The sequence below is a fragment of the Asterias amurensis genome, chromosome 13 (assembly GCF_032118995.1).
Source record: "Asterias amurensis chromosome 13, ASM3211899v1".
In the NCBI taxonomy this organism is placed as follows: Eukaryota; Metazoa; Echinodermata; class Asteroidea; order Forcipulatida; family Asteriidae; genus Asterias; species Asterias amurensis.
Window position 1 is genome coordinate 20202342 of NC_092660.1, and position 27720 is coordinate 20230061.

At 39.6% G+C, this 27720-nt stretch overlaps 1 protein-coding gene across 1 annotated transcript; it reads left to right on the forward strand.

Annotated features, from left to right (window-relative positions):
- The first annotated feature begins 661 nt into the window (after nt 1-661).
- Nucleotides 662-27720, forward strand: LOC139946241 (uncharacterized). The gene is made up of 9 exons (XM_071943862.1): nt 662-1800; nt 15899-15982; nt 19233-19454; nt 20715-20901; nt 21500-21576; nt 21897-22745; nt 23432-23508; nt 25063-25182; nt 25690-27720. The coding sequence occupies exons 1-9, from the start codon at nt 867-869 to the stop codon at nt 25894-25896; spliced, it is 2757 nt and encodes a 918-aa protein (XP_071799963.1). The 5' UTR covers nt 662-866; the 3' UTR covers nt 25897-27720.

The window sequence follows — 27720 nt, forward strand, 5'->3', positions numbered from 1 at the left end:
ATTGCATAGATTGTCGAGGGAGATGTTCAATTTTCATAAAGAGTGAAAAGGAAAACGATTTTATCATGTCTTTGTGCACAAAACTAGGCACAAGGACAGCAGTGGCGCGCGGCACCCATGGCGGCGCCCAGCACTTGCGCGACGGGATTGGTCTATACCTTGACATTGACATTGTTAATTTATAACATTCTTGATTCCTCCTACTGCTCATCATAATTCGAACAGTTAAAATATTCCCACCACGCCCATAAGACCACACCCAAGTTGGGCACACCTTGTACACCCCTCCCCTTCTGATGTTCCAAGCCTAATATTCTTGGTTCTGCATGTTCATCATAATTGAAACAACCCAATGATTCCCGCACCACGCCCACAGGACCACACCCAAATTAGCGGCCAGCCACACCCCTTCCAGCGGCATATCCATCATTGCATGGTATTTTTGTGATTTTTATTTGCCGTTCGGGAGAAAAAAAAACTTCTAGTGAGGTCCCGTTCTTTGCAAATTCATCATGAACGTTCAGTTTTTTGTTTTTGAAGGGTTTGTTCTGAACAAATATTACAAATAATAGTACAATATTTGTCTGGGTAATTATTAAATGAGTGATTAATTGTGCGTTTGCATCCGTCTTGTTACGTGATGTGAGATCATGAGACACCGCTGTGTGGATTATGGATGGTTATTTTTTTTTTATGTCACATGACCAACCATTCCGGATGTTCAATCTTGCAAAATGGCCGCTACCAAGTGACAGGTATTTTCAGTTGCGCATAATAATAAAAAGTTTCGCTGTGAATTCCTTCATTCCTGCGTCTGGAATGTTGGGCTTTTTCGAGATTTTAGCTACAATGTAGCCAGTAGAACGATGGAGTTTCTAAACAAGCCTATGTCAGAGGTTTGGAAAAGCACAAAACAGACATTTTCGGAGATAATGGATTTTAACGATAGCGTGATCGGCAGACGACAGACACCACAGGCGGGTAGCACGGCGAATGGGACGGGTAGTTCACCCACTGATGCCGGGGGAACAACAGGCTCTGTGGACCATAAAGAGGGTGGGACACATCGTACTGGACACGGCAGTGGACTGTCCCCCGACATGCTGGATGCCAAGCTGACGCAAGTGCAAGATTCCACCATGGAAAATCACAGCCAAGTAAAGCTCCCTCGGAGAGAGAAAAACCAATCATCACGAAATTCCACTTCCAAAACAAAAAGACCAGTAAGTGAAGATATTTATAATAAGAAAATGGATGAAGAAACTGCCCAGTCTTCATCAACAACATTTAATCCCAAGCAGAACTCTCGACACTCACTCAGTAATCCCTTTGGTAAAATTAATTTCCGAAGTTTAAATGTGATGAACCTGACAAAATCTGAACCATCAAACAAAAAGACAAACCATCATAGTACGAGTACGAGTTCAAAGATTGGTGCAAGCACACCTTCAGGAATGGTTCGAGTAAGCAGAGAAATGAAACCTGTGATTAAAACTTCCTCGAGCTTGGTGCCGCCAGAGGGTGGTGAGAAATCAATGCGGAAACATAGAACTCACAGTCATAGCAAATCCAATCCAGGGTTTTCCGAGGGGGGCTTGCATTTTCGCAGCAACTCGACAGACCGGGCTTCGGTGATGAAGCTCCGAGAGAAAAAGGGACACTCCTATCACAGATCAGCGTCTGACGAGGGAGCGCTGTCTGACCAAGGCGCACAGAGAGATGATGGGGAGGATTCTGATGACCTCTCCACGGAGAAAGTGAAAACCAAGTTTTTATCCATGTGGAACAATATGAAATATGGTAAGTATAAGTGGGTGTGTCATGTGGAGCAATGAAACAGTGTTGGCACTAAAGTAGACCCAGTGACTGGGCGCTAGATTATCGGTAGACGGTTAGACCCAGTGACTGGGGCGCTAGATTCCTTTTTTCTAAATTGGATAAATTTCCGTATGGCGCCACCACTTTTTCACTCATTTTTACAAAAAAGGATATCTCATTGAGGTAAATTAGATACTAAATTATTTCATATCGAATGAAAAAGTGGTGGCGCCATACGGAAACTTTTCCTCTAAATTTTGTCATTGACCGATAATGTCAAAATTTCGAAAAAAGTAATCTAGCGTCCCAGTCACTGGGTCTAGCACTAAAGCAAATTTGTTGGTGTTGGGCGCAAACTTTGAAAGGTGCGCAAATTCAAAGTTTGTGCCCAACATTGGCACTAGTACAGGCCTTGGCGACTAGTGAAATTTACTAGTACCGGTACTCGACTAGTCATGCCCCGCTCTCAAATAGTAGCGACTTTGACAATACATGTAGTCGTTTTTCATGCCAAAGATACATTGCGGCAATTGCTTGCTGCAAGCACAATAGAGTAAAATTCACGCTGAAAAGATTGAATTGAAGGATGTTAAAGTGTCACTGATGTGTGATTTCGTAAGTAAATTATGTTTTCATCAGCGACACAATTGGTTCACCAAGCAGGAAGTGGCAACTTTTTTTGGAGTAGTCGTGGCGGCACGATTAATCGAGTAGTTGAAAAACGATAGTCGCGCAACTCAACTAAGCAATCAATAGTCGCGACTTCGACTCTTGTTGCACGGGTAGCCCAGGCTTAGTTGGCAATAAGCAAATTTTGAGCACAAGTGGTGCTTTTTGTATTCACTCAATACGATCAATGACCTCATGACCTCATGACTAGACTACTCATGACCCTCATGACCTTCGTATTTTGGCAAGTGAGATTTTATTTTGATCATGCAAAATGAATGCAACATTTTCTCAGTTATATATTTGGTTTGTGTGTATCTAAATGCCAGGTAAGGTTTGTTTTTTTAGAGAACTGTCTAGCTTAGTTCTACTACCGCGGAATAAATTGTTCGGGGGTTCGGGAGACTTCTCAGTTCTGAAAAGAACTGTCCTGCTTATTAACTATTACCTGGGCGGATGGTTTAGAAATAGGGTGTTTTGGAGACTTCTCAGTTCTGAAAAGAACTGTCCTGCTTATTAATTAGTATTACCTGGGCAGATGGTATAGAAATAGCCTTGGACTACTACTTTAGCTTATAGGGTCGTAATTAACTGTACTACCGCAGAGTCAGTTCTTGGGTTGGTCTCAACGCTTCGACTAGCTTGCTCTAGTCATCGATAGAAGACTGATTTTCTCAGTTGTTAGCAGAAAATGACGTAGCAGAATGTTGTGATATGACGAGTGAAGGGATACTGCTTATAAAAGCAAGTGGGTTTTTTGAGCCAAATTTCATAAAGCAATACACTTTACTCACATTGTAGCATAGTATCTTGTTCTGTAGCATGGCTGTGTTGCAAAAAAAGCAAAAGACATGCTAACTTGCAGGAGGTTCTTGTAAGCAGATGAGTGAACAACCATGCAAATCCATTGTGGACAGCACTGTCAAATCCTTATGATTGCTTATAAAAGCAAAACAAGCTTGGGGTTCTTGTGTGGTGTTGAGAATCTATAGTGAGCAAAGTGGAGGCCAAGCGTAATCAAGTATATTTAGTGAGTTTGTTAAACTTTTTAGAGAAAACTATGCACTACCGGACACATACTAGGAAAAATGTCTTATTAAATTTATTGCAAACTCCAGCTTCATTTTACAGAAATGCATTAGCAGCCCCTGCTTCAAACTGTTTATGTGGACAAAATACATGAATGCTTGATCAAACTTGCAAGTACATCACAAAGTATTTAAAGGTTTCTGACCTTTCTAGTGTAACTAAACAAAACCTGGTACGAAGCGCTCTGGGGTCCAAGGGTTATAACACAACTATGTTTTACACACATAGTTGTGTTATAGTGGGGTTAATTTTTGCAGTGACTGGCCAGCAGGACCAATTGACTCGTAATTGTAAATACAAGTCCATCACATTTTTCACTGGCCTTATTTCAAAATAGGGCTGCTTTTCAACACTGAACTAACCAGCCGGACCACTTGGAGAAAAGTTTGACTGGTCTTCGGGTGTTTTAAGCATTTGGCTAGAGGGCCACTGTTAAGGGAGAATGCTACCCCTGGTTGGGGGGGGGGGCCACTATTAGTCTACAACTACTGTAGCCACCATGCGTAGCCTGTCCCATTATATCTCGATAGTGGAGTTTGGACTAAACAGATACAGATATATATACAATGTGCAATGTTTTGTTGCTTGTTCAAGTTTATTTGGGTTTAAAAAGAAGATCTTACTCTTGGGGATGTTTCATAAATTTGTGTACAGTCAAAGTCAAGTTTAGTATATTTAATTTTCACTCTCATCTATCTTTGGAAACCAACCATCCAGAGAAACATACGTTACACTAACCCTAAATACATAATAATGCAAACATGATTAATAGCCTGACATAATGGCAAATTAGCCAATTAACCATTTTGCATTTTACACCACAGTTGCATTTGGTAAGCACTTTGCAACAGATAATAATATTTTCTCATTACAATTTTAATTTATTTTTCAAGCAAACTATTTATAGATCTGATTGTAATTAAATTGCTACAACCATCACTAGTTTCAATAGAAGATTGGCGATTGAAGATTGTAATTTTCTGCGGTTTATTTCAAAACACCGCAGGGAATCAACATGTTCATAAAGTTGACTGCATGTTTACAAGTTCATTTAAACTAATATCCAGAGAAACATACAGCACACTGAATAATAAAGCAAATTTAATACCACAGTTCCTTTTGGTAAGCAGTTTGCAACAGATAATAATATTTTCTCATTACAATTTTAATTTATTTTTCAAGCAAACTATTTATAGATCTGATTGTAATTAAATTGCTACAACCATCACTAGTTTCAATAGAAGATTGGCGATTGAAGATTGTAATTTTCTGCGGTTTATTTCAAAACACCGCAGGGAATCAACATGTTCATAAAGTTGACTGCATGTTTACAAGTTCATTTAAACTAATATCCAGAGAAACATACAGTACACTGAATAATAAAGCAAATTTAATACCACAGTTCCTTTTGGTAAGCAGTTTGCAACAGATAATAATATTTTCTCATTACAATTTTAATGCTTTATTTTTCACACAAACTAATTATGGATCTGGTTGTAATTAAATTGCTACAACCATCACGAATTTCAACGGAAGATTGAAGATTGTAAATTTCTGAGGATTATTTCAGAAAACTGCCGGGAAACATGTTCAACAAGTTGATTGCAGACTGATCTTTATCATGTTTGTTCATTGGCTTCGTGCACTAATTCAGAGGACTTTGAAAGGGCAAGGCCATTTTTATTTTGCAAAGGGCAATTCTGTTTGGAAAATCTTAATGTATATGGGAAACTTTTAAAGGGGCACCAAGGCCAAGATCAGGGGCAAAGGAGGTCATGGCCTTGGTGGCCTGCATGGAATTCCAGGCGTGCTCTCAATTCTCAAAATATCTCTTAGCATGGTGTATGCAAAATGAATGAGATTTTCAGACTTTTATCTGAATTCAGACTTTTTATTATATCAGCCTGGTGAAGAAAATCAGGGGGTTATCAAAAGGTGGAAATGCCATAATTTCAAATGCCATCCTTTGTATCCAAGGTTCAGGCATTTTTGTTAGTATTGAATCTCACCCCTGTCTATGTATTGGTGACTAAATGTACTTAAAGGACTGTGTGCCTGTTCCAGTATACAATTGTTGCACGCTGGGACGGGGTCCATGGTGTTTTGTACACTCGAGGGGGAAAATGGAACCCGAGGCGAAGCCGAGGGTGCCATTTTTCCTCGAGGGTGTACAAAACCCATGGACCCCAGTCACAACGTGCAACAATTGTTTTGTTATACCTTTGAATGATTATTATTCCTCTTCTCGAAGTTCTGTTGTCATCTTCAAACATTATTACGACGGACTATTCATTGTTTAATAAGCAGACGAACGAGAAACAATTTTCTCGAACCCGCAGGTACTTCGTACACAGCGCGAAATCGACCAATGCTGGGAACGATCAAGGTGATGTACAGCGGTGTACATCACTTTTCATGTTACCCGGCCTGTCGCCAGCCATGTAACATGCGTATTTGTTGCACGGCACGTGATTCGTTCTCGACCAATCAAACTTCACAATTTGTACAGAGGTATAACAACCACAGTTGCAAAGATGTACCATTACCATGGTACATGTACAATGCAATGTAGTTTTTCCTTGACAACTGAGGGCGCTGTTTTGTAAGATCTTGGTTCAAAGATTCTAGGCAGCAATGAAAATCATTGGTTTTAGAGCTGTAAATTAACTCACAGACTCAAACAACAAAACCTACACCATTCAACCAATTTTTGGTGGGGGGGGGGGGGGGGTTAAAAAAAACGAAATTTTTAAACTGGTCCCCAGGTTCTGTTTTTTTTATTGCGATTTTGTGCGTGTTCAACTGCTAGTACATGACACACGGTAAAAGGCAGTCATATTTGATCGTGGCTTATAAAATAAGCAATGGTTGATTGTTGCGTCTTGCAATCCATGGGGTTTCCTCAACTTTGACAGCAGTTTTAGTTCATTGATGCACTTAATAGAAAACAAACGAGCTCATAATCTTGCATTATATGTTTCTTTAATTAAGTTTCTTTAAACAAAATTGGGAAATAAAGAAAGTACATTATTAGAGATAAAAAGAAATGTCAACATGAATTTTGTTGGATCATAGTCATACTTTCATTACATCAGTATGAACAGGGAGATCACATGATGTCTTCAATTGTTAAGTTTCAAAATTATGAAATGTTTGTTTACAAACACAGTTTCACACAGATTTGCATAATATTTCAAAAAGATACACGTAGGAAGTGGTGAACACGTACTACATGTACTGTCAATTTTCATGACCTCATTTTGTACATGTACATGTAGGTTAAAGTCTAGTTAGGATAATCCATAGAAGATAAGGTAACACCCACAAGCTACATACATTTGTAGATAGTCATTGTCTGAGCATGTGTTTCTTGAAGACATGTTATAATCCATTTAACCCCATGACACATCACATAATCCTTTATCTGTTAGCCTCAACTGATGGCATTGGTGTAGGGCTTGTAAATTAGTCTTGAAATCAAGTCGGTACGTGTAGTTGTGCCGTAACGTGTACCGTACAGTAGTTTTGGGGGCGGTACACACATCCTCGATCCCAATAAAAAAATATGTGTGTTAGAGCAGGACCAACTCAAGACATTACACCTACGACTATTGGGGATTGCATGAAATTATAATCGCACTGTGATTGTTGCATGAACGGCAGGTTGTGTGTTTTGGAGTGGATGGCGCTTTGCTTTGTAAATTTTTGTCTGGTCCAGACACATTACTTTTCCACTTTCCAGGGCCTTGAGGCAGAGTGGATCTGCTATTGTTTTGCGCTTTATAAATTGTTCTTGATTGTTAATATGGTAATAGACAGCGCTGGCATCAGACACTGACTTACGACTTGTCATCAAGTCTAGCACAAGGTAGACTACACAGGATACCATTTAAGGATGATTCGTATATTGGTTTGAATTGTAACTGAATGGCAAGCTATTCGCATTGCTGTTTCAATTCCCAGTTCAGACATTTCCAGAAAACCCTGAATATGTTATTTATAGACCTAGTGTGTTCATTATATTCACAGGCACAGATGACTGGTTCACAAAACAATTTTCATTAAAAGTACATTGGCTTTAAATGGATTGAGGTAGTTTTTGTTGATGGTTTTCCTCTCTGTTTGATGTTTTTGTTGTTGTGGGTGGGTTTTTTTTAATGGGGAATGGGGGAGGGGTCTTAACACTGTCTGAAAGGGCCTTTTTTTATGTCAATTAACATCATGACTTTTTGGAATAGCAGTATTCTTCCAAGAACTACGCACAAAGTATTGTTTACACGAATTGCCTTGTGTTCCCATTGAGCAAGTTCGGGTGGCGACCATTTGTCAACCACTGGTCAATGTTCCATGGTTACCTATGCATTCAATACATCCTGGGTACCAGGCAAAATCAACCAATGGTCGACTATAGTCGACTATAGTGCCTCACTCGAACTTGCTCTTGGTTGGGGCTAACAAATAATACCGGCTAATAAAATGAACATGAACTTTCAACTTTTTCCATACAGCTAGGTCTACCATGTTCCACTTTCAAGTCGATGCTTCCTCAAAATATTCCAGATTTTAAAACTTAGTGTGTCAGGATATAGTTGTGTGGCGTGTCAGACATAGAGCCCGACTCGAACATGCGGCAACGCGACAACTTGGGTCGACTAAGTGAGTGAGTGAGTGTCATGTAGAACAGTGCATAGAGAAACCTACGCAAACTATTTACAATACATTCACTTCAATAGTCTTGTCTCTAATGATTGAACAATATTAATAGAACACTTTGCTCAATGGTTAAGGCATAATAATGTTTGTACCATTTGATGAACCATGTCATTGTCTGAGTTGCTGTCATTGTTGTCCAAATATCATATCCACGTATTTTTTCTTTTTGACTATTCATATTTTTGTGTGTTCTTATAATGATGTAAAAATAAAACTCAATTCAGCCTCCTTATACTAGGGCTTTGGAGCTTTTATTTCTGATATAAAACAAGCAAATATGGCACACTAAAGCAGATGATTCCTATGAAAAGAGCTAACACAGTCCTTGGGTCACTTTTACCAAGAGTAAGGACTAGTCCTACATGCAACTAGGACTAGTATACACATATTGACTGGCAACGAGGTAACTAGTATACGCCTATTCCCACGAGGGACTTTGAGTGACCAGAAGAGCGACCTATTTCCCGAGGCCGAAGGCCGAGGGAAATAGGCCCCTATTCTGGTCACTCACAGGCCCGAGGGGAATAGACGAACACTAGTTACCGAATTATGCCAGTCAATATGTGTTTTATAACACAGCTCGGTCTTAAATGTCAATAAGAACAGAAAAATGAGTTTTGTAGTTGTTCACGGTTCAAGTAAAGAGAGGGCGATGTTACTGAGGGCACTATATTCAAAGACTATTGCCCGCTCTGGTACTATTCCCGCAAAACACGCAATCACAAGCCTATATTAGTTAATCCCACGTGACCGTGTTTCAGCCAACCAGAATACAGAACGAGCAAGAGGTGTGTTATAATCCTAACTAGTCCTAGGAGATATTAAAACTTAAGGCGAGTCCTAAGTTAGGACGAGTAACTCATCCTAACTCGAGATAAGACTAGTTTTAACTCTTTGTGAAAACCATTCAGATCAATTTTCCCTTTAAGCCATTATTTAAAGCGGACAATGGACTTCAAAAAACTAGCTATCTTTAGATTCTTGCTGATCCATTCCAAGACACAATTAAGAAGATACTCTCTGGAAGATTTCTTTGATTAGCAAACTGCGTCATTGAGCATCATTTCACATCTGTATCCCTCATTGATGCCTTAACTGGATCAGGAAGCTTGGCAGTGTGTCATTTCCATTGCACTCCTTGGTGGTGGAGGTTAAAGGAACATTACAGAATTGGTTTTTGTTAGCAAAACAGTTGCTGGCAATGTAAGCACTTTATGTAATCCACCATAAACTGACAAATCTATATAGAAGTTTGAGATTGATCGACCATCTGGATCACAAGAAAAAAGTGAAGAATCCATTGCCCATTTTGCTTGACATTGATACAAAAAAATGAATAAAACGCCTACTGAGCGATAAACTCCAAACTGGAAATTAGTTGTGATATTTAATTCTCAACAAATACAACATTTCAGACAAAAATACTTGAAGGGATTTTTTTTACTATCATCATCATTGGACCGTGTAAGATTTATGTAAATCGGTGACCTTAGACAAGTGTATTTCTTACCAATTCTGTAATGTTCCTTTAGCTTACATGTATCATGTACAGTACTTGATGACTCTAAAGTGGTTACATTAAGTTTGTTGCCCTCAAATGTCGGATATCCCTGTCTTAGAATACAAGAACAAGACAGCTTAAATGGTAAGACCACGGTTGATGCTCTGTGTCTTGCTGAACACAGTACAGAGGATTATGTACGAGGGCCTGGAATTACATGACTGAAGCCATGGCCTCTGTTGACCTGGTGTTTTTCTTGTAAAAAGTTCACCGTAAATACCAAGATTTTCCAAATTTGGAAGTGACCCTAGCAAAAAGAAATTGCCCATACACTCTCAAAAGCCGTTTTCACACTGTATCTCTTATCCCCTTGGAATACTCTGGGGAAAGCCCTGTGAAGCCCTAGGACTCTTTTTACCCCACGGTTATCCCAGCGCATGTATGCCCCATATTCCACAGGGTTCTTTTCTGGTTACCCCAGGGTTTTACTGCTTAGGCTTACCCCTTCCCCGGAGCAGGGATGGCCATTTCCCGGAGTATGCCCATTTGCAGAGCGATGAATACAGCCAGTTTGCTAAGACCCAGGGGTCTGCTGCAGGTTGCCTTCTTCACTGAGTAATGGTCAAGAGAGTTGTGCTAGAGTTTAGAGATTTATGGATGAGAATCCAACACTACATGTAGGTTCCTGTGACCTAATTCTGAGGTCGCGAAGTCACGAAATTGAGGTCGCGAAATTGATTGATAAGTGATCATATCATAGAAAAAGGTCCTTCCTCTATGATCATATTTTGTGCTTTAAAGTGGCTCTATGAACTTAGGCCCAGGTTGCAGTGTCCACTATTGTGGACACTATTGGTGTGTCAAAGACTAGTCTTTACAGTTGGTGTATCTCAACATATGCATAAAATAACAAACCTGTGAAAATTTGAGCTCAATCGGTCGTCGAAGTTGCGAGATAATAATGAAAGAAAAAACACCCTTGTCACATGAAGTTGTGTGCTTTCAGATGCTTGATTTCGAGACCTCAAATTCTTAATCTAAGGTCTCGAGATCAAATTCTTGGAAAATTCCTTCTTTCTCGAAAACTACGCTACTTAAGAGGGAGCTGTTAATCTCAATGTTTTACACAAAGTGAGGTTTTATGCTTATAATTATTTTGAGTAATTACCAATAGTGTCCACTGCCTTTAACAGTCCAGACATGTCTGCTCCAAATCCTAATTAAGTAGGCCTACATAAAGGGCATTCAGTGAAGCCTGCGATTATTACACAACATGAACAAGGAAACATAGTTAAAATACTATCTGGCCTGACCTCACTGAATATTCATAACATATGCAGAGGCCAACAAGAATCCCATTGTGTCTTGCAGAGGATTACTCACCATGAGCTACAAGTTATTAATATTTCCTTTATCACTTTCTGAACATAAAGTAAAGGGAACTCCCAAGAATTTTTTGTCACCAACATATATTTTTATAATTAGGTCATCAAGCCAATATCTGATGTGGCTTAGAAATCTGACACTTTACACCAAATACGTGCCAGAACTTTGTATTAGGTTTTTGTCTTTAACTTCCCCAAAGTTTTACCGTGATATGTTTGAATGGTTTTGTTACATGTAAGACTCCCTCTTTCAGTCACATGGGAATATGTAATTTGGGAATCAGCCCAAACAATTAATAATAAAGTCTGCAGAAAGAAGTGTGCTCAGAGTTGTAGAAATAGAATCAAGTAGTTTTAGGCAGTTGGCATTTATTCAAATCTATTTTGATAAGGTGTTTTTTTCTTGGCATCTGTTCCCAAGAGCTTTTTGAGGAAAGTTGTTCCTTTGGAGCACAATAAACAAGACTTGCCTACGTAACCGAATTTAAGTACAGCGTCTTTCCTTGAGGAAGTTTTACGTTATCTTCATTCAACCTTAGCCACGTTGAGCTCCTTAGTTGAGGGAGTGGTTTCTTAAACACTGGATGGCGAAGGAAGATCTCTGTAGAACTTGACTAACGGGCAACAGGAAATGGCCTCTGACTGCCGTATGTACACATGATTTTTGGTCATACTCTGCTTCGTCATCAGACAGGACTGCTCACGTTCTACAGTAAGCTGTGTATCGACGCAAGTCTGTGATGGCTGTGTTTATCCTTGTCTATAGGTGTCAACCTTGACGTTTCTGCTTCCTACGAAAAAACAAAACTCTGGTAATTGCAAATGTAGCCCTGCAAAATTGCTTGGAAACTAAAAGGATTGTTTTGTAGTGAGATGTTTTCGCTCTGGTATGTCGCAGGAAATGAATTTTAAGCTGTCTTACTTTCAATATTGTGTCAGCAGAGAGTTTGATTCTTTCATTTAAAAACTCACAAGCTGAGGGGATTTTTGGTTTTGTCCAGCGACTGAGTTCGAGTCTTCAACATTCACAGTCACCATGATCACAGGTGATTACAGAAATACAAACTGTGAACTTTGTTGTCAATAGGATTTCCTGAATCATTGGAATACACTGTTAGAGTGAAAGTGTCCTAGGATATGACTTCTGTCGTCAAAGATATAACGCTGACACTTTCAAAAATACTTTCATAAAAGGGAATGACATCTGAATGAGTCACTAAATACTTAACTGACAAATTAGCAAAACCGCAACAACTTTATTTTGAGAACTTGGTCCTTCCTCATCTTGCCTGCAGTTGGTATTGATCAAGAAACAATGTTCAGATCAAACGAGTGGAGCCTTCACTGTGAGTATGTACACAATCTTGATGGGCTGCATTAACTATGACGTGTGACTGAAAGTGGACTTGAAATCCAAAGCGAAACTGAGCAGAGATGTTTCGCTGTTTCTAAATAGCTAATCAGCCTTCATATCAGTGATGAAACTCTTCAAACCTTTGATGTTCTACATGTACAAAAAGAAATTGTGTCGGAATCATATCTCATAATTTCTTTCAAGAGAGTCAGCGTGATTACCTTTAAGTTCAAGAAGTGAGCGGACAAAATGCCTCAGAAGAAACTTCACCGTGTGCTTCAAGTTGCCCGAAGTGGAAAGAAGAAGACAATCTTTCTCTGCAGAAACTACGTAATGAGTAGTTTTCTCTTTTCTGAGATATTCTATGGGAAGAATGTGAAAGATGGTAAGTCAGATCTAAGCCTAGGTGACTTGTGAAATTTACTACTCGAATATGCACGCAGCAAATACAGTAGTTGCGACTTCGACATTCGTCACTGCGTCACAACTAATTTTTAAATCACAAGATGTAAAGTTTGTGCTGAAAGGATTGATTTGAAGGATTGTGTGACTGATGTCTGATTGTGTTTCCTTAGTAAATTATATTTTTGTCAGGAATAGTTGTGAGCGACACTACTGGTTTTGCAAGCATGCAGCCCTCCTCTATGATTTTTGAATTTGATTTGTCGACATGCTGCCCATGGTTTCCAGCAAAGACCCATAAACAAAATGCCAGGGTAAGCAACAGTGTAATGAAATTGGGTTTATTGTTATACATTGTAATACATTGGTGGCACGGCTGGCTTGTGCGTAAAGCGATTGCCTCTCACTAAGGTAACCCCGATTTGATTTCCGGCTAGGGCCATATGTGAGTTGAGTTGTGCGTTGGTTCTCTGCTGTGCCACGAGGGTTTTCCAGACCATCCGGTTTTCCTCTCGGAAAAAAATTAAACACTTTCGATCTTGGCTGTTCTCCGTGGTCATAATGGGTTGAAGTGGCTGGCAGCTGAAGGCGCCCTTGCATGCCTGCTTTTCGAACACGTTGTTCGCAATTTAGCTCTAGCTGCGAATAAGGATGATTAGCCCCCAAATTATTTTATTGTAGCTTCTTCATTCTTGGGCTATTGTACTGGCATGCTTGCAACTTCTCATCTGTTCAGCTGGTTTCCTCTCTCTTTCAGTGCCACTTAAAATGTAAAAAATACTGGACCATAAACAGTTTTGTGTGTTGGGCAACTCCCCCTCCCCCCCCAACACTCTCACTCACTCTATGTTACAATGTTATTTTCAAGAATAATTTGTAGACGTCTGTCCGAATACTGTACACACATAAATCATGATCATTGTATTGCCTTATTCATGGACTATTTCAGTCAAATAGTTTCAGAAAGGCATATCCTTTGCCACTCTTCTATTTCCAAAAATAACAAAGTCCACATTTCCAGAAATGTCAATACCGGTATAAGAAAAACTTTCAACTCACCAGTGACAGCTTTCTGACATCATTGGAGGATTGCTCTTTTGGTACCAATGAACTATGTAAAGTTCAGGCCAAACCATCAGTGTCCATCCTGCCAGGATATGATGCGAAATGATTCTGAAAACTCAAACTCTGATTGTTTTTAAAGGCAAATTAAACAGGTGTTTGGTTTTTGGAACTGTCGATTGTTTAAATCCTATGTAGATGTTACACAATAAAACTAACATGTGAAGGTTTCATTTAAAAAGGTTTCGAGAGATTGCCTAAAAATATACAGCTAATAATAATGCCCTTGCAGAAAAAATAATCCCTAAATAGGAATACGCAATCTGTCCCAGATTCAAATTTGGGGGCATAAAGACCGATTCTGTTCATACCCACATTACTTCAAAGTGTAATGTTTCTCAAAAATGCTTTATACTATCGAAAGCTCCTGTAGCCTTCTAACCAAAAGTTGCAGGATGCTTGATTTCGAGACCTCAAATTGTAAATCTGAGGTCTCAAAATAAAACTTGTGGAAAATAACTTCTATCTCAAAAACTAAGTTACTTCAGAAGGAGCCGTTTCTCACAATGTGTTATACTATCAAGAGCTTCCCATTATTCGTTACCAAGTAAGTTTTTATGCTAATAATTATTTTGAGTAATTATCAATAGTGTACACTGCCTTTAATGTTGAGAGTGATTATCAAACGTATACCTTCCCTTTAATTATCACGGATGTTTATCGGGAGAGTTTCGTAGGGTACAGTAACGGTACAACAATGAATGTTGACCTGGTCAAGGTTTGGCTGGTTTATCTATGTTATCCTCTCTCAAGGTAGCTCGGTTTTTCAATGAAGCTGAGACAGGAATGGACAGTTTCCTTTCATATCGGTATTAAAAGGTTTTGATACGTTTAGTCATAGACATGACATGAATCCCTACTCACTGTTGTTTCCAGGGCTCTCTGAAAACCAGAGAGAGGGTGCTACCCCAATGCACTTTAGTGACACCGCACCCCATTCTCTGCTATTGACAGACGACCGAGACTTCTAAGCCTGACTAAGCGCATTTTTGTGCTTTCGTTGGTACTTCCGTTGACAAAATATAAACTGAGTAATCGTGATGTAATCGTTGATGTTGATGATGAGACTTTGAATCCGTTGATGGTCCCACTTGCTGAGACTCTTGCTTACTTCATAAATAAGACATCAAGTTACGCTTTGAGGCTTTTCGATTTACCTCAGTATGCAGGGAGTTGTGTGTGACATTGACTTTAGTCCATTGCACACTACTCTACATATATTCCCCGGAGTTGGATAACAGCTGGCTTGAGGTTTGAAGTGTTTAGCAACCAGGTTTTCTTTATGTGACCGTCGGAATAAGTACATAATATAATTATAATAACCTGTTTTTATATAGCGCTTTTTACACCGGGAGGGCGTCCCAAAGCGCTTCACATTATTACCCCTGGTCACTGGGCCTTAATTCACTCCTTAAACCATCTCAGCTCCCTGGTGGGGAGTATACAACCATGTGCAACATTAATATGCGCTACTCGGCTAAATCAATCTCAAGAACCATCTCTGCCTTTTGGTTTAATTGGAATCTGCAAAAACGGTGAATCTGTTGGGTGAAGACACACGAAGACGTCAGTACCGGTCTTTGGCCAAAAACAGAATGAATCATACAAAATATACAATAATAATTACATAAACTATACTTTAAAATAATAAACAATGAAACGATAAAACAATACCCGTGGTTCGCGCCAAAATTAAGGATGCGACCGCCATCTTGGGTTTAAGGCAAATTAACGGTGAAATGCAATAAAAGCAACATGAAACAAAATCAAGAATTATTCTCAACTTTTTTAACTGTTGACTTTGTGCCCAACTCCTAAGCAGTTTATCTTGTTCTTATGTTTCAGGTTGGACTGTCAAGACAAGAACAGCGTTCAGTCTCGCTAAGCCGATCTGGATTTTTGGGAAGACGTTTATGCACAGGCCTGAAGGTGGGTTCCATTGGAGGGTTTACCACTCTGGTGTTAATATTAAACATCATGTACAATGTACTCGATGGACACCATGCAAAAGCTAGCACAAATTGCGTGCCGATACCATACTCAAATTTTGGCCAATTCAAGAAAAACAAAAGTATTATAACAGGGCTCGAATTTGGGGAAAAAATCCACAAGACCACAGGGCTTGTTGCTCAGAATTTTTACTGGACCGGAAGATTTTTTACAAGACCAAAATTTTATTAGGAAAAAAAAAGTTAACACGATAGAACAGCAGGCCTTTTTCATCCCTTAGGAGGCTTTTTTTTTTGCTGTGAAACCCAATCAATAAAGTTCCATATACCTACTTCACGTCATTCTCGCCGCCTCAAAAAAAAATTCTGATTTGACAGGCAAATCACCAACAAAACACTGCAACGTGCAGCATTCATAAAAAGATCGTCATAAAAAGATTGACTAAAAATTTGACAGCAGTAGTCAGAAGCTCATCACTGTTGGTAGCCATACTTAGCAAGACGTTTGGCAACAAGACCTTACTTTTAATCCATGCAACACAGGGATGTGTTGTATTGCAACCAGACCTTCTTAATGCAAATTCAACACTCCTTTGTAATGTATCAGACTTTACACATGGTCAGTGGTAAACAAACATCGCTGTACTAAGTTGTGCCGCCGCGCCGGGTACCAACACATCACTCCCTCGTCCCCGCTTGCTCACTCCCCGGGTGCATAAACATAAATGGTTTGAGACTAGATGTACAAGGTGTGGGCATGAGTAAACTGAATGGAAAACTTGTATGCAGCCTGATGCACGTGAAAAAAGGACGGATTGACGTTCCGCAGGTGTGCTCAGAACACTGATTTGACGACAAGTAAAGCAAAGACTTCTATTTTAAATGAGATTGAAATACATTTTTTAATGAAAGATAATATATTTCATATAATTATATTAGTATGCATAAAAAAACACACAAGACCGCCGGACTTGTTCGACATAAAGTTTGCTGGACCGAAGCTAAAATCACTGGCCTCGGGCCTGCGGTCCAGCGTGAAATTCGAGCCCTGTATAAAATATTTCTTAGTACTAATTTCACCAGAATCATCCAAATCAAAGCATCTACATTGTATAATGCTTTAGATTGCACATTAGGGCTTGAAATAATCGAGGGGAGAACTTTGGATACCTGGAAACTCAGGAATGCCTCCAACGAGTATGCCAAGATCTACTAGGCACCCGATGATGGTGTTTTCATTTGGGGCAGGAGTTAAGCCCGGTTCATACTTGCTGCGAATGCGTATGCAATGCGAATTTGATGTGAATTTGACGTCACAAGTCCTCTTTTGCTGCCATATTCGCAAGAGAGTTGAGCACAATTTGTGACGTCAGCATTCGTATCGCAATCGCATCCGCAGGAAGTATGAACCGGTCTTTAGACACACAGTAATACATGTAAAAGACATCTGCTTTAGAGTTTTGGTGGTCTTGGGTTCAAATCCAACCACTTGGGATTGTACTGTGTATACATTGTGTATAACACTAATCATACATTGGTGTATAGTCAAACCAAAATCATAGCTTAAATGAGTCAATCCTGAAACCAGGTGTTTCAACAAATCAATAGGCTACGTGTATGCATGTACCTACATGTACATGACGTGCTGCAAGTGCAAGGTAACATAGATCCGTATTTATTTATTATTTTTTGCTGATTTTTTGCTGTGTACATACTTCAGTTTGCCCTAGAACTGACCTTTGTTTAATCTAGATTAGTTAGTACAGAGTATACCATATTGACAATGGGTGAAATTCACTGGAACACTGAACTCAAAAGTTACATAGACTTATATTGTTAAACATATGGTCACTTAAAATACCTTCCTGCAGTACGTTGGCAATGTTTCTTTCACTGCTATGCCAAGGTGAAATGGTTAATTACGTACAAGTAGAACCGTACTTGAATTTTGTTGTACATAAAAAACTAATTAATTTCCAGAGAGTTAAAAACAAATTGAAATTTGAGAGGATGTGAAGTGTGTACTTGATACCTATAATAATAATTAATAATTTATTCATTTATTATGCGCAAGTTTCATAAAAAATATGGGTACAGATGCGCATATATACAACAATATACAGATACTAACAATAATTTAAAAATATTTTAAAATGGAAATTAAAATCAAACAACAGAAACTAAACGAAAGTCGTCAAAAAGCCATATAAAAATCTAATAAAAAGCCTGGCGGAATAAATGGGTTTTGAGCAATGTTTTGAATGTACCAGTATTGTTGGCGATCTTGATTGCATGTGGGAGAGCATTCCAAAGTTAACGGGCGAAGAAGTACATTTATTTTTGTTGTATCAAAGTTGATGATAATATGACAAAAGTACAATAATTTCTTGACATCTTGGCATATTATCGTTGTGCTGCCCCAAGGTTTGTTTAGTTTTTATGGGGGGGGGGGGGGGTCATTTTCATTTTTCACCAACAAATTGTAAAAGTTCTAAGAATTTAGTTTAAATTAATTCTCAACTTATCAGTTGAGCAAATTTGTCCATGCATGAAGAACAATTTATAATTGGGAAAACTCAATCTGAAACGTTACTTTCAGAAACACTTCTCAGGTTCCATATAACAACATTTTTGTCCACAACCACATCACTTTAAAGTGAAAGGATTCTCAATATACTTTATATTATCATAAGGTGCTGAAGGCTTCTAACCAAGTAAGTTGTTTATTGCCATTATGAGTGATTACCAAACGTATTTCGTTCCTTTAAGATTATTTAAAGGAACACGTTGCCTTGGATCGGACGAGTTGGACTACAAAAAGCTTTTGAACCCGTTTGTTATGAAATGCATATGGTTAGAAAGATGTTTTAAAAGTAGAATATAATGATCCACACAAGTATCACTCAAAATTTCACGGTTTTCTTTTTACGTCGCGAACTATCACTGTCGGCCATTTATGGGAGTCAAAATTTTGACTCCCATAAATGGCCGACCGTGTTATTGGACGAGGTAAAAAGAAAACCACGCAATTTCGAGGCTTACTTGTGTAGATCATTGTATTCTACTTTTACAACATCTTTCTACCTATATGCATTTTATAACAAACGGTTACAAAACGCTTTTCAAAGACCAACTCGACCGATCCAAGGCAACGTGTTCCTTTAAGATTATTTAAACATTAAACATCTTCTTAGAACCCAGACCATTTTATCTATTTTCCACCTGTACAGATTCAGAAGATGAGCGTCTAGTACCTGGCCTGGATACAGTCAAGTCACCTGCCATGGAGCTCTTCAAGAGAGAATTCTCCTCCTTAATCTGGCTAACCTACAGAAGGGAGTTCCCCCAATTAGCTGGATCCTCGTACACCACGGACTGTGGGTGGGGTTGTATGCTCCGTAGTGGTCAGATGATGCTTGCACAGGCTCTGGTGCAACATTTTCTTGGTAGAGGTACGTTGACTTGAATCCCCAACAGTGCCCTAACCCTGTGTAAAGCCAGGTTCATACCTCCTGCGAATGCAAATTGTGTGACTTCACACATTTGCAAAAATCAATTTGCCTCTGTTGACTTGTGTTTTACTTCTGTGGAACATTCGCTGCACAAATAGCCCTGTGATGTCAAGAAATGTTATCATATTCCCAGGAAGTATGTACCTGGCTTTAGGTATATTCCCAGGAAGTATGTACCTGGCTTTAGGTATGTTTGCCCTCGGGAAAAAAAAACCAGACAAGTCATGACTAAAAAGCTTGGCAAATTCATTAAAGGGTGGTGCGTAACATTGGTAAGAGTTAAGATTAAAATTTTCACAAATTTGCACACATGATATAAAGACGGTCATGGTGGGAAACTCCCTTTAACATATGTATGCTTGAAATATAAATATTTTTGAGAAATGATTAAAAGTAAAACAAATAGTTTTGATCCTGAAGTCCAAAAACCAGAAAAACATTTAAGGATTTTTTCCAGTTTTTTCTTGTCACTCCACTGACCGTTTGAGCTTAAAACTTTCACAGGTTTGTTATAATAACACACCATGTAGGTGTATGGGTAAACCAAATAATTTCACATCTATTTTAACCCTTTCATGCACCATTTGTTTTAGTGATAAATTTATCATTTGGACTCATTAATTGTTTACTTGGGTTGGTTTTTTTGCCAAATGGCAACCCCATAAAAACAGGTTACCACAGCATCTTACAGAGTCCTCTTTCCTATTCCGAAAACTGTGTGGCCATGCGATCTTTATTTTTTACTATTTTGTTCAACTTTTTTTTTTCAAGGGATTTAAAGGCAGTGGACATTATTGGTAATTACTCAAAATATTTATTAGCACAAAACCTTACTTGGTAACGAGCAATGGGGAGAGGTTGATAGTATAAAACATTGTGAGAAATGGCTCTCTCTGAAGTGGAGTAGTTTTTGAAAAAGAAGTCATTTTCCAAGAATTTGATTTCGAGACCTCAGATTTAAAATTTGAGGTCTTGAAATCAAGCATCTGAAAGCACACTCTTTCATTACTATCTCCCAACTTCGATGACCGAGTGAGCTCAAATTCTCACATGTTTGTTATTTTATGCATATGTTGAGATACAGCAAGTGAGAAGACTGGTCTTTGACAATTACCAATGGTGTCCAGTGTCTTTAAACCGGTGGCTAAAGCCTGTCAGCGCATTAAAGAGTAAAAGTATTCTGTTCTTTTGTCTCCTCAGAGTGGAACTACTACAATGAGCAGACGACCCAGGAGCAACGTTTCCATCATGAGATTGTCAGATGGTTTGGTGATCAACCTGATGACATGAGTCCATTCTCATTACATAGACTGGTTGAGCTTGGCAGGAGCTCTGGCAAGAAAGCTGGTGATTGGTACGGCCCAGCGTCTGTGGCACATATTTTCAAGTGAGTCCTGAAAGATGTTATTTGATTTTGTTATAGGTTGGTCGAGTTGGGGTAGTTGTATCTACCTGACCAGCATTCTTGTAAGTCAAGGATATGAGTAATGACCTGTATCAGCGTTCTCCCTTAACAGTAGTCCGCTGGCCATTAAAACACCTGAGGACCTGTCAAAAATCTCTTCTACATGTAAGTGGTCCGGCTGGCTTGTTCATTGTTGAAGAGCATCCATATTTCTTGAAATACAAACTATAAAAAGCTGAGAAAATAGAATTAGCTGTTGCAAACAACTTACCAACCAAAGGGACCATTTGTATAAATGCATAAAGTAGTTACATGTAATGCCCTGACATTTCAACCCTAGCAGAGTCTTTTTAAAGGCTGTCTCTTTCGCTATCGAGAAAGACTCTGCTAGGGTCGAAACGTCAGGCCATGAACTAGTGAAAAAACTGACGAATTAGTGAAATGACAAGCGAACTGGTCCTGCTAGCTTGTCACTAAAAAAGGTTTTGGGCAAACCCTGTCTGTTTTTTTAAGGAATGCAAAGGTTGAACCCATTTTAATGTAAAACTGTGTTTTGGGTTTGTGTTCTTCTTCATTACAGGGAAGCTATGGACAAAGCAACAGAGCTGAACCCACTGCTAGAGCAAGTCTCTGTCTATGTCGCTCAAGACTGTACAAGTGAGTGTGTAGAAGGGTTCATGATTATCAGTTTACCCAAACTGCCAACATTGGGGCCTAATAGATGTCAATGTAAAGAATATTAATTTTGGTTTTACCCTTACACCGATGTGTGTTAGCATTGTATACTCCGTACTTTCCCGAGTTCTATGAACAAAACTACAGGCATACATGTATTACTCGGTGGGATTCAAACCCATGACCTTTGGGAAGGATAGCTCAGTTGGCGAAAGAACACTGCCATGTTAATCTGAAGGTTACGGGTTCAAATCCTGCTCTAGTCAATGGTTAACTGGATTGATGGGTTTATTTCTTTTCAGTATACAAGCAAGATGTTCTAGACCTGTGCAAGAGGAAACGTCCATGTTCGTTGCAGCCTGTTTACAGTGACCAAGAATCAACATCATCCTCCCCGATATCACCCTCTACCCTATCCCCCAACATTCCAAACCGCACGCCCTCCCCAACCACTTCCTTCCGTACCCCTATTCCACAGACTGTGGAAGCCTCAGTGAACACGTCTACTCACTCGGCTGTTGTCCATAGTCCGATGCCTCACTCCCCGGTGAATACCAGTATCATAGTCAACGGAAGGACTGAGGAAGTAGTTGAGTCACATCAGCGCAACGGCAAGCGTCCGGCCCACACTCACACCACAAGAAACAGTGATGTTAACGGAACTCATACCAAAGTTCTAGACCCACCACCTGACTACCCCAGTTGTTGTACTGCCTCAAACACAAACCAAACCAAGAGAAAACCAACAAGCCCTCCTGTAGTCTCCCCAAAACCAAATCGCCATTTGCTCCGGAATAGGAACGGCCATGAACAATCACCCCAGGGGGGCGATGACACTAGGTTGAATGTCCACCAAGGTGTCAGTCACAATCCAACTGATGAGGTCAAACCGTCTGTGGAAAATACAAGTACCTCACCCAAAGTGGTGAAACCGTCTGTGGACGTTACACGTACACCACCCGAAGAGGTGACATTGAGGACTGAGAGGTCACCGTGGTGTGCCGTGGTGATCCTGGTGCCTGTTAGGCTCGGTGGTGATGAAGTGAACCCAATCTATGTGAATTCCATTCAGAAACTGTTCACTTTGGACTGCTGTATTGGGATAATGGGCGGACGGCCGAGGCATTCACTGTACTATGTTGGATTCCAAGGTACTTGTATATTGAAGCTTATATGGACCCCATTTGTAGTTCCATTGTTAGTTACTTTCCGTTACAACAAATAGTTAATGGCCTGATATTTCGACTCTAGCAGATTTTTTCTAGCAGATTTTTTTCTGAAGGCTAAAGAGAAAGACTCTGCTGGGGTCGAAACGTCAAGCCATTAACGAGTTTTTGCATTTATACCATAGGTCCTTTTGGTTGGTAAGCAGTTTGCAACGGCTAACTCTATTTTCTTAGCTTTTTATTAACCACATGTATCAGAAAATCATTCTGGTTCTTGTAAATATGACGTCAGTATCGTGGCGTGGCGTGGCGTGGCTGGAAGGTTAAGCGCACCGAATTAATGTATCAGCAGAGTGGGGGTTCAAGCCCCAGTCATGGTACTTGTGTCCTTGAGCAAGATATTTTACCATAATTGCTTTGTCTTTTGGATGAGACATTAGCCATAACTCCCTTGTACTGGTGGGATTTGTTGTAATAATTATGAGACATTTATGCAGCGCAGTGCAGTAAAAGAACCCTGAACACTTATCGTTGAAGAGTGGGGTGTTTCTGGCTCACAAACCAAGCACCATTGTTAACAGGTTTGCGAGCTACAATGATTAAATTCCTTTGTACTAGTACCAGAAAGATATAATAATTAAGCGTGTGATGTACATGTATTTTATTTATAGAAGAGAAGTTAATTCATCTGGATCCACACTACTGCCAGCCATTTGTAGATATGAGAACCAGGGAATTCTCACTCAGCGTAAGTACGAGTAGTCACGTCATTGTTCTGTGTTTAGTTGTCAATCCATATCCATGCAGCACCAAGAACAAAATGTGTTTTTTAGGGAAACCTAAGGGAGTATATCGCTGTACCTCATAGCTCAGTTGGTAGAGCATGAGCCCGGAGTATCAGGGGTCTTGGGTTCAATTCCCAATGAGGACTTTTTGATTTTCCTCTCATCCCAAGTTTGGTTATTCATGTACACAGTGAGTTAGACTTGGTTCCAAGTCTTTGATCGTGGCTTTTTAGATAGCCGCTACAAACAGCGCCCTCTTGTGATCTTTCTTCGTCATTTAGCCTTCGTCATTTAGCCTAGATTGCGAGTTAGGGCGCGTGATAGCTATTAATGTGGGGGTGTTTTTCGTGGCTGAGATGCAGAAGAATAACCGCAATCTAAGACTTGAATCAAGTGAGTTGACTGACTCATTAATGAATCCCATTTTACAAACAAACATGACTGTATGTGTTTTGGTAGGTAAGCACATTCAAACCGGGGACTTGTAACCTTAAGGACAGTAGGGTCTCAGGATTGGCGAAGTTGGGGAATGTGTACAAAACGATGGGAGCTGCTGCAAAACAAAAGAGGGACAATAGTAGGTTCCCAATTGCAGGTGTTTGAAAGCGTTTGTTGTGTATGAATATGCAACATTAGGCATGCACTGCACAGGCCTGATACTTCATGGAGGCAACCTGGAGGCAATAAAGGCCATTGCCTCCATGCCCCCTGGTCATTGCCTTGGTGCCCTTGAAATGCTCCTTTAGAAATTTACTATTTCCTCATACGTGTCATAGGGTGCCCTTTACCAAGAAGAAAATGCCTTGGTGCCATTGCTCTTTCAAAACGAAGCATACAGGCCTGTGCATATTTTAGGTTGAAGGCACATGTGTGCATGGCACCAGTAGGTTGTAAAGGGCTGTCCTGACATAACTCATGTGCCTCAAAGTACCAGATGCCACCAGTAGGTTCTAAAGGGCTGTCCTGACGTAACTCATGTGCCTCAAAGTACCAGATGCCACCAGTAGGTTCTAAAGGGCTGTCCTGACATAACTCATGTGCCTCAAAGTACCAGATGCCACCAGTAGGTTCTAAAGGGCTGTCCTGACATAACTCATGTGCCTCAAAGTACCAGATGCCACCAGTAGGTTCTAAAGGGCTGTCCTGACATAACTCATGTGCCTCAAAGTACCAGATGCCACCAGTAGGTTCGAAAGGGCTGTCCTGACATAACTCATGTGCCTCAAAGTACCAGATGCCACCAGTAGGTTCGAAAGGGCTGTCCTGACTTAACTCATGTGCCTCAAAGTACCAGATGCCACCAGTAGGTTCTAAAGGGCTGTCCTGACATAACTCATGTGCCTCAAAATACCAGATGTTTAGGCTACCCCCTACCCATGCAACACTGTTTCAGACCCAAGGAATTAAAATTTAGCATTCACTCGTGACCAGGCAAGTCACTTTACCAGACATTAATCAAATTTATCTGCACCAACCGATTCATAACCTGACATCTCTAAATTGTTGTTCCTCTTCAGTCGTTTCATTGTATGTCACCAAGAAAGATGGCCATCTCAAAGATGGATCCAAGTTGTACTGTCGGTTTCTACTTACGCACGGAGGAGGACTTCCATAGATTCTGTGAAACTATTCCAAAGGTAAGAGTGGGTCCAATTTCATAGAGCTGCTTAAGCAGAAAATATTGCTGAAGAATTTTCTGCTTAGCAGAAATGAGCAGGATACCAGTCTCAAGTTGTACATGTGACACAGTAGTTTGGTTGGTAACCTTATTCTGGTAAGCACAATTTTGTTCACTCTGCGGCAGTGAAGTTAATATCGAGAAGTCCCATCAATCCACTAAGGGACTGTCTGTCTGTTTGAAGCTTCAAAATAATAGTGGATGCTAAGTCGAAGCCAAAAATGTGGTTCAAAAATGACCTGAGACTGCTGTTAGCAAAACAGAGTAATAATAGGTTCTTGATTGATAAAGCAGTTTGCCATGTTCTTTTACTCTTGACCTAGTTGTCACACCACTGGAGTTTCAAATCATATGGTTTTCACATACACCAAACAAGTACTGATGGGAGGCGTCGTACAAAACAATATTAGTAAGAGAAGATTTACAGTCTTGAATCACACCAAATTTGTTTTGATTGTTTTTCTAGATTGTCCAGTCCCCCAGCTTAAGTGGCACATCAGGGGACTACCCCATGTTCATTCTGCGTGATGGTAAGTGTCAAGACTGGAACAGCCAGCATGCCATCGACACGGACAAACCAGAACGCTACCTGAGGGTGCGACATGTGGACCACAACGGCCAACTCATTGCACCTGTACGAGAGACTGAAGACTTTGTATTCTTGGACTCCTGATGAGATACAAAGGGTCTGGGGTCGATTTCATAAAAAGTTAGGATATATTAAAAGCGTATGGGTAGTCCTAAGTTAGGACGAGTAACTCGTCCTAAGCCGAGATAAGACTAGTCTTATCTCTTTTGTGAAATCCACCCCTGTGTACTTTTTGTATGACACAAAACACATTGTCCACAGGTTTAAGTTAAACTTACACAGTTTAAAGATAAAGATGGTAGAAAGCTTCCCTTAAAAAATATTACTTAATGATGTGCTATAGTTTTTGAGAACGAGTAAAACAATGTCACGAAAAATTATTTTCGTCTCAGAAGACGAAAATTATTTTAGCATGTAAAACATATTTATCAAATTGAAATTGAATTGAATGTAAAACCTATTTATCAGTATTGGTATTTCTCAAAAACTACAGCACCTCAGCAAATAGTATTTTAAGGGAAGCTTTCTGCTATCCTTATAAATCTGTGGACGTTGTGTTTTGTGTTACAAAAAGTACCCAGACCCTTTAAATTAGGTTTCAGAATAGGAGACAGTAACTCGTCTTGAATATTGGTTTATTTTCGTATGAATGTTAATATCAGACTTAATATGGCAGGATAGAAAGATAGGTTGTAGTGTTTGCTGCTGATTCAGGAACCGGAAGCTTACTTAATTGGAGGGTTTTACTACAGATGCATGTTTAAAGACAATAGACACTATTGGTAATTGTCAAAGACCAATCTTTCCACTTGGTGTATCTCAACATATATGCATAAAATAACAAACCTGTGAAAATTTGAGCTCAATTGGTCGTCGAAGTTGCGAGATAATAATGAAAGAAGAAAAAACCCTTGTCACACGAAGTTGTGTGCTTTCAGATGCTTAATTTCGAGACCTCAAATTCTAAAGCTGAGGTCTCGAAATCAAATTCGTGGAAAACTATTTCTTTCTCGAAAACTATGTTAATTCAGAGGGAGCCGTTTCTCACAATGATTTATACTGTCAACAGCTCCCCATTACTCATTACCAAGTAAGTTTTAATGCTAATAATTATTTTGAGTAATTACCAATAGTGTCCACTGCCTTTAATGTCTTCTTAGTCTGAATTAACCAGGTACCCAGTTAAAGTCTGTCTTCTTGTTCCTTTAACCCAGTGCCCCTTATTTGTATTTCCTTCAAGTCAGTTAAAGTCAGTCATTTTCACTACACACTACAGCTACACGTTGAATGTCTTCTTGGTCTAAACCCAGGGGTGGATTTCACAAAGAGTTAAGACTAGTCTTATCTTGAGCTAGGATGAGTTATTCGTCCGAACTTACAGTAGGATTAGACTTAAGTTTTAAAAAACTGCTAAGACATAGTGCTAAGGTAGGACTATCTTTGTGAAATCTACCCCTGTGAAATCAAAGATTCTTCAAGAGAATTAAAGTCAGTCATTTTCACTACTGCCTCAACAGCTACATGGCTATTGCCTCTTGGTCCAAGTTAACCCTGTTCCCCTTCCCTTATTTGTATTTTCTTCAAGAAAGTTCAAGTCGGTAGTTGTCCAATTGTGTTTATATATTTGTTTGTTATTTTCCATTTTTTATGTCAATGTGTTTACTTACCTGATACAAAATGAGGATTGGGAATGGGTTTTTTTCTCTGGTTCAAACTTTTTAGCTGATCGGCTGCTTTCCTCTTTGTTGTTTTGGTTTTTTTAAACCTTTTTTCTATAAAGCAGTGCCACAGAAAACTGAAAGACAATGTACAAAGCTGTCTGTGCCTGGTCATTCCCCGTGTTGTTTTGCATTTCGTCAAGTTGTTTCGTCATCTTAATGCTTAGGAAGCATTGACAATAGCAACAGC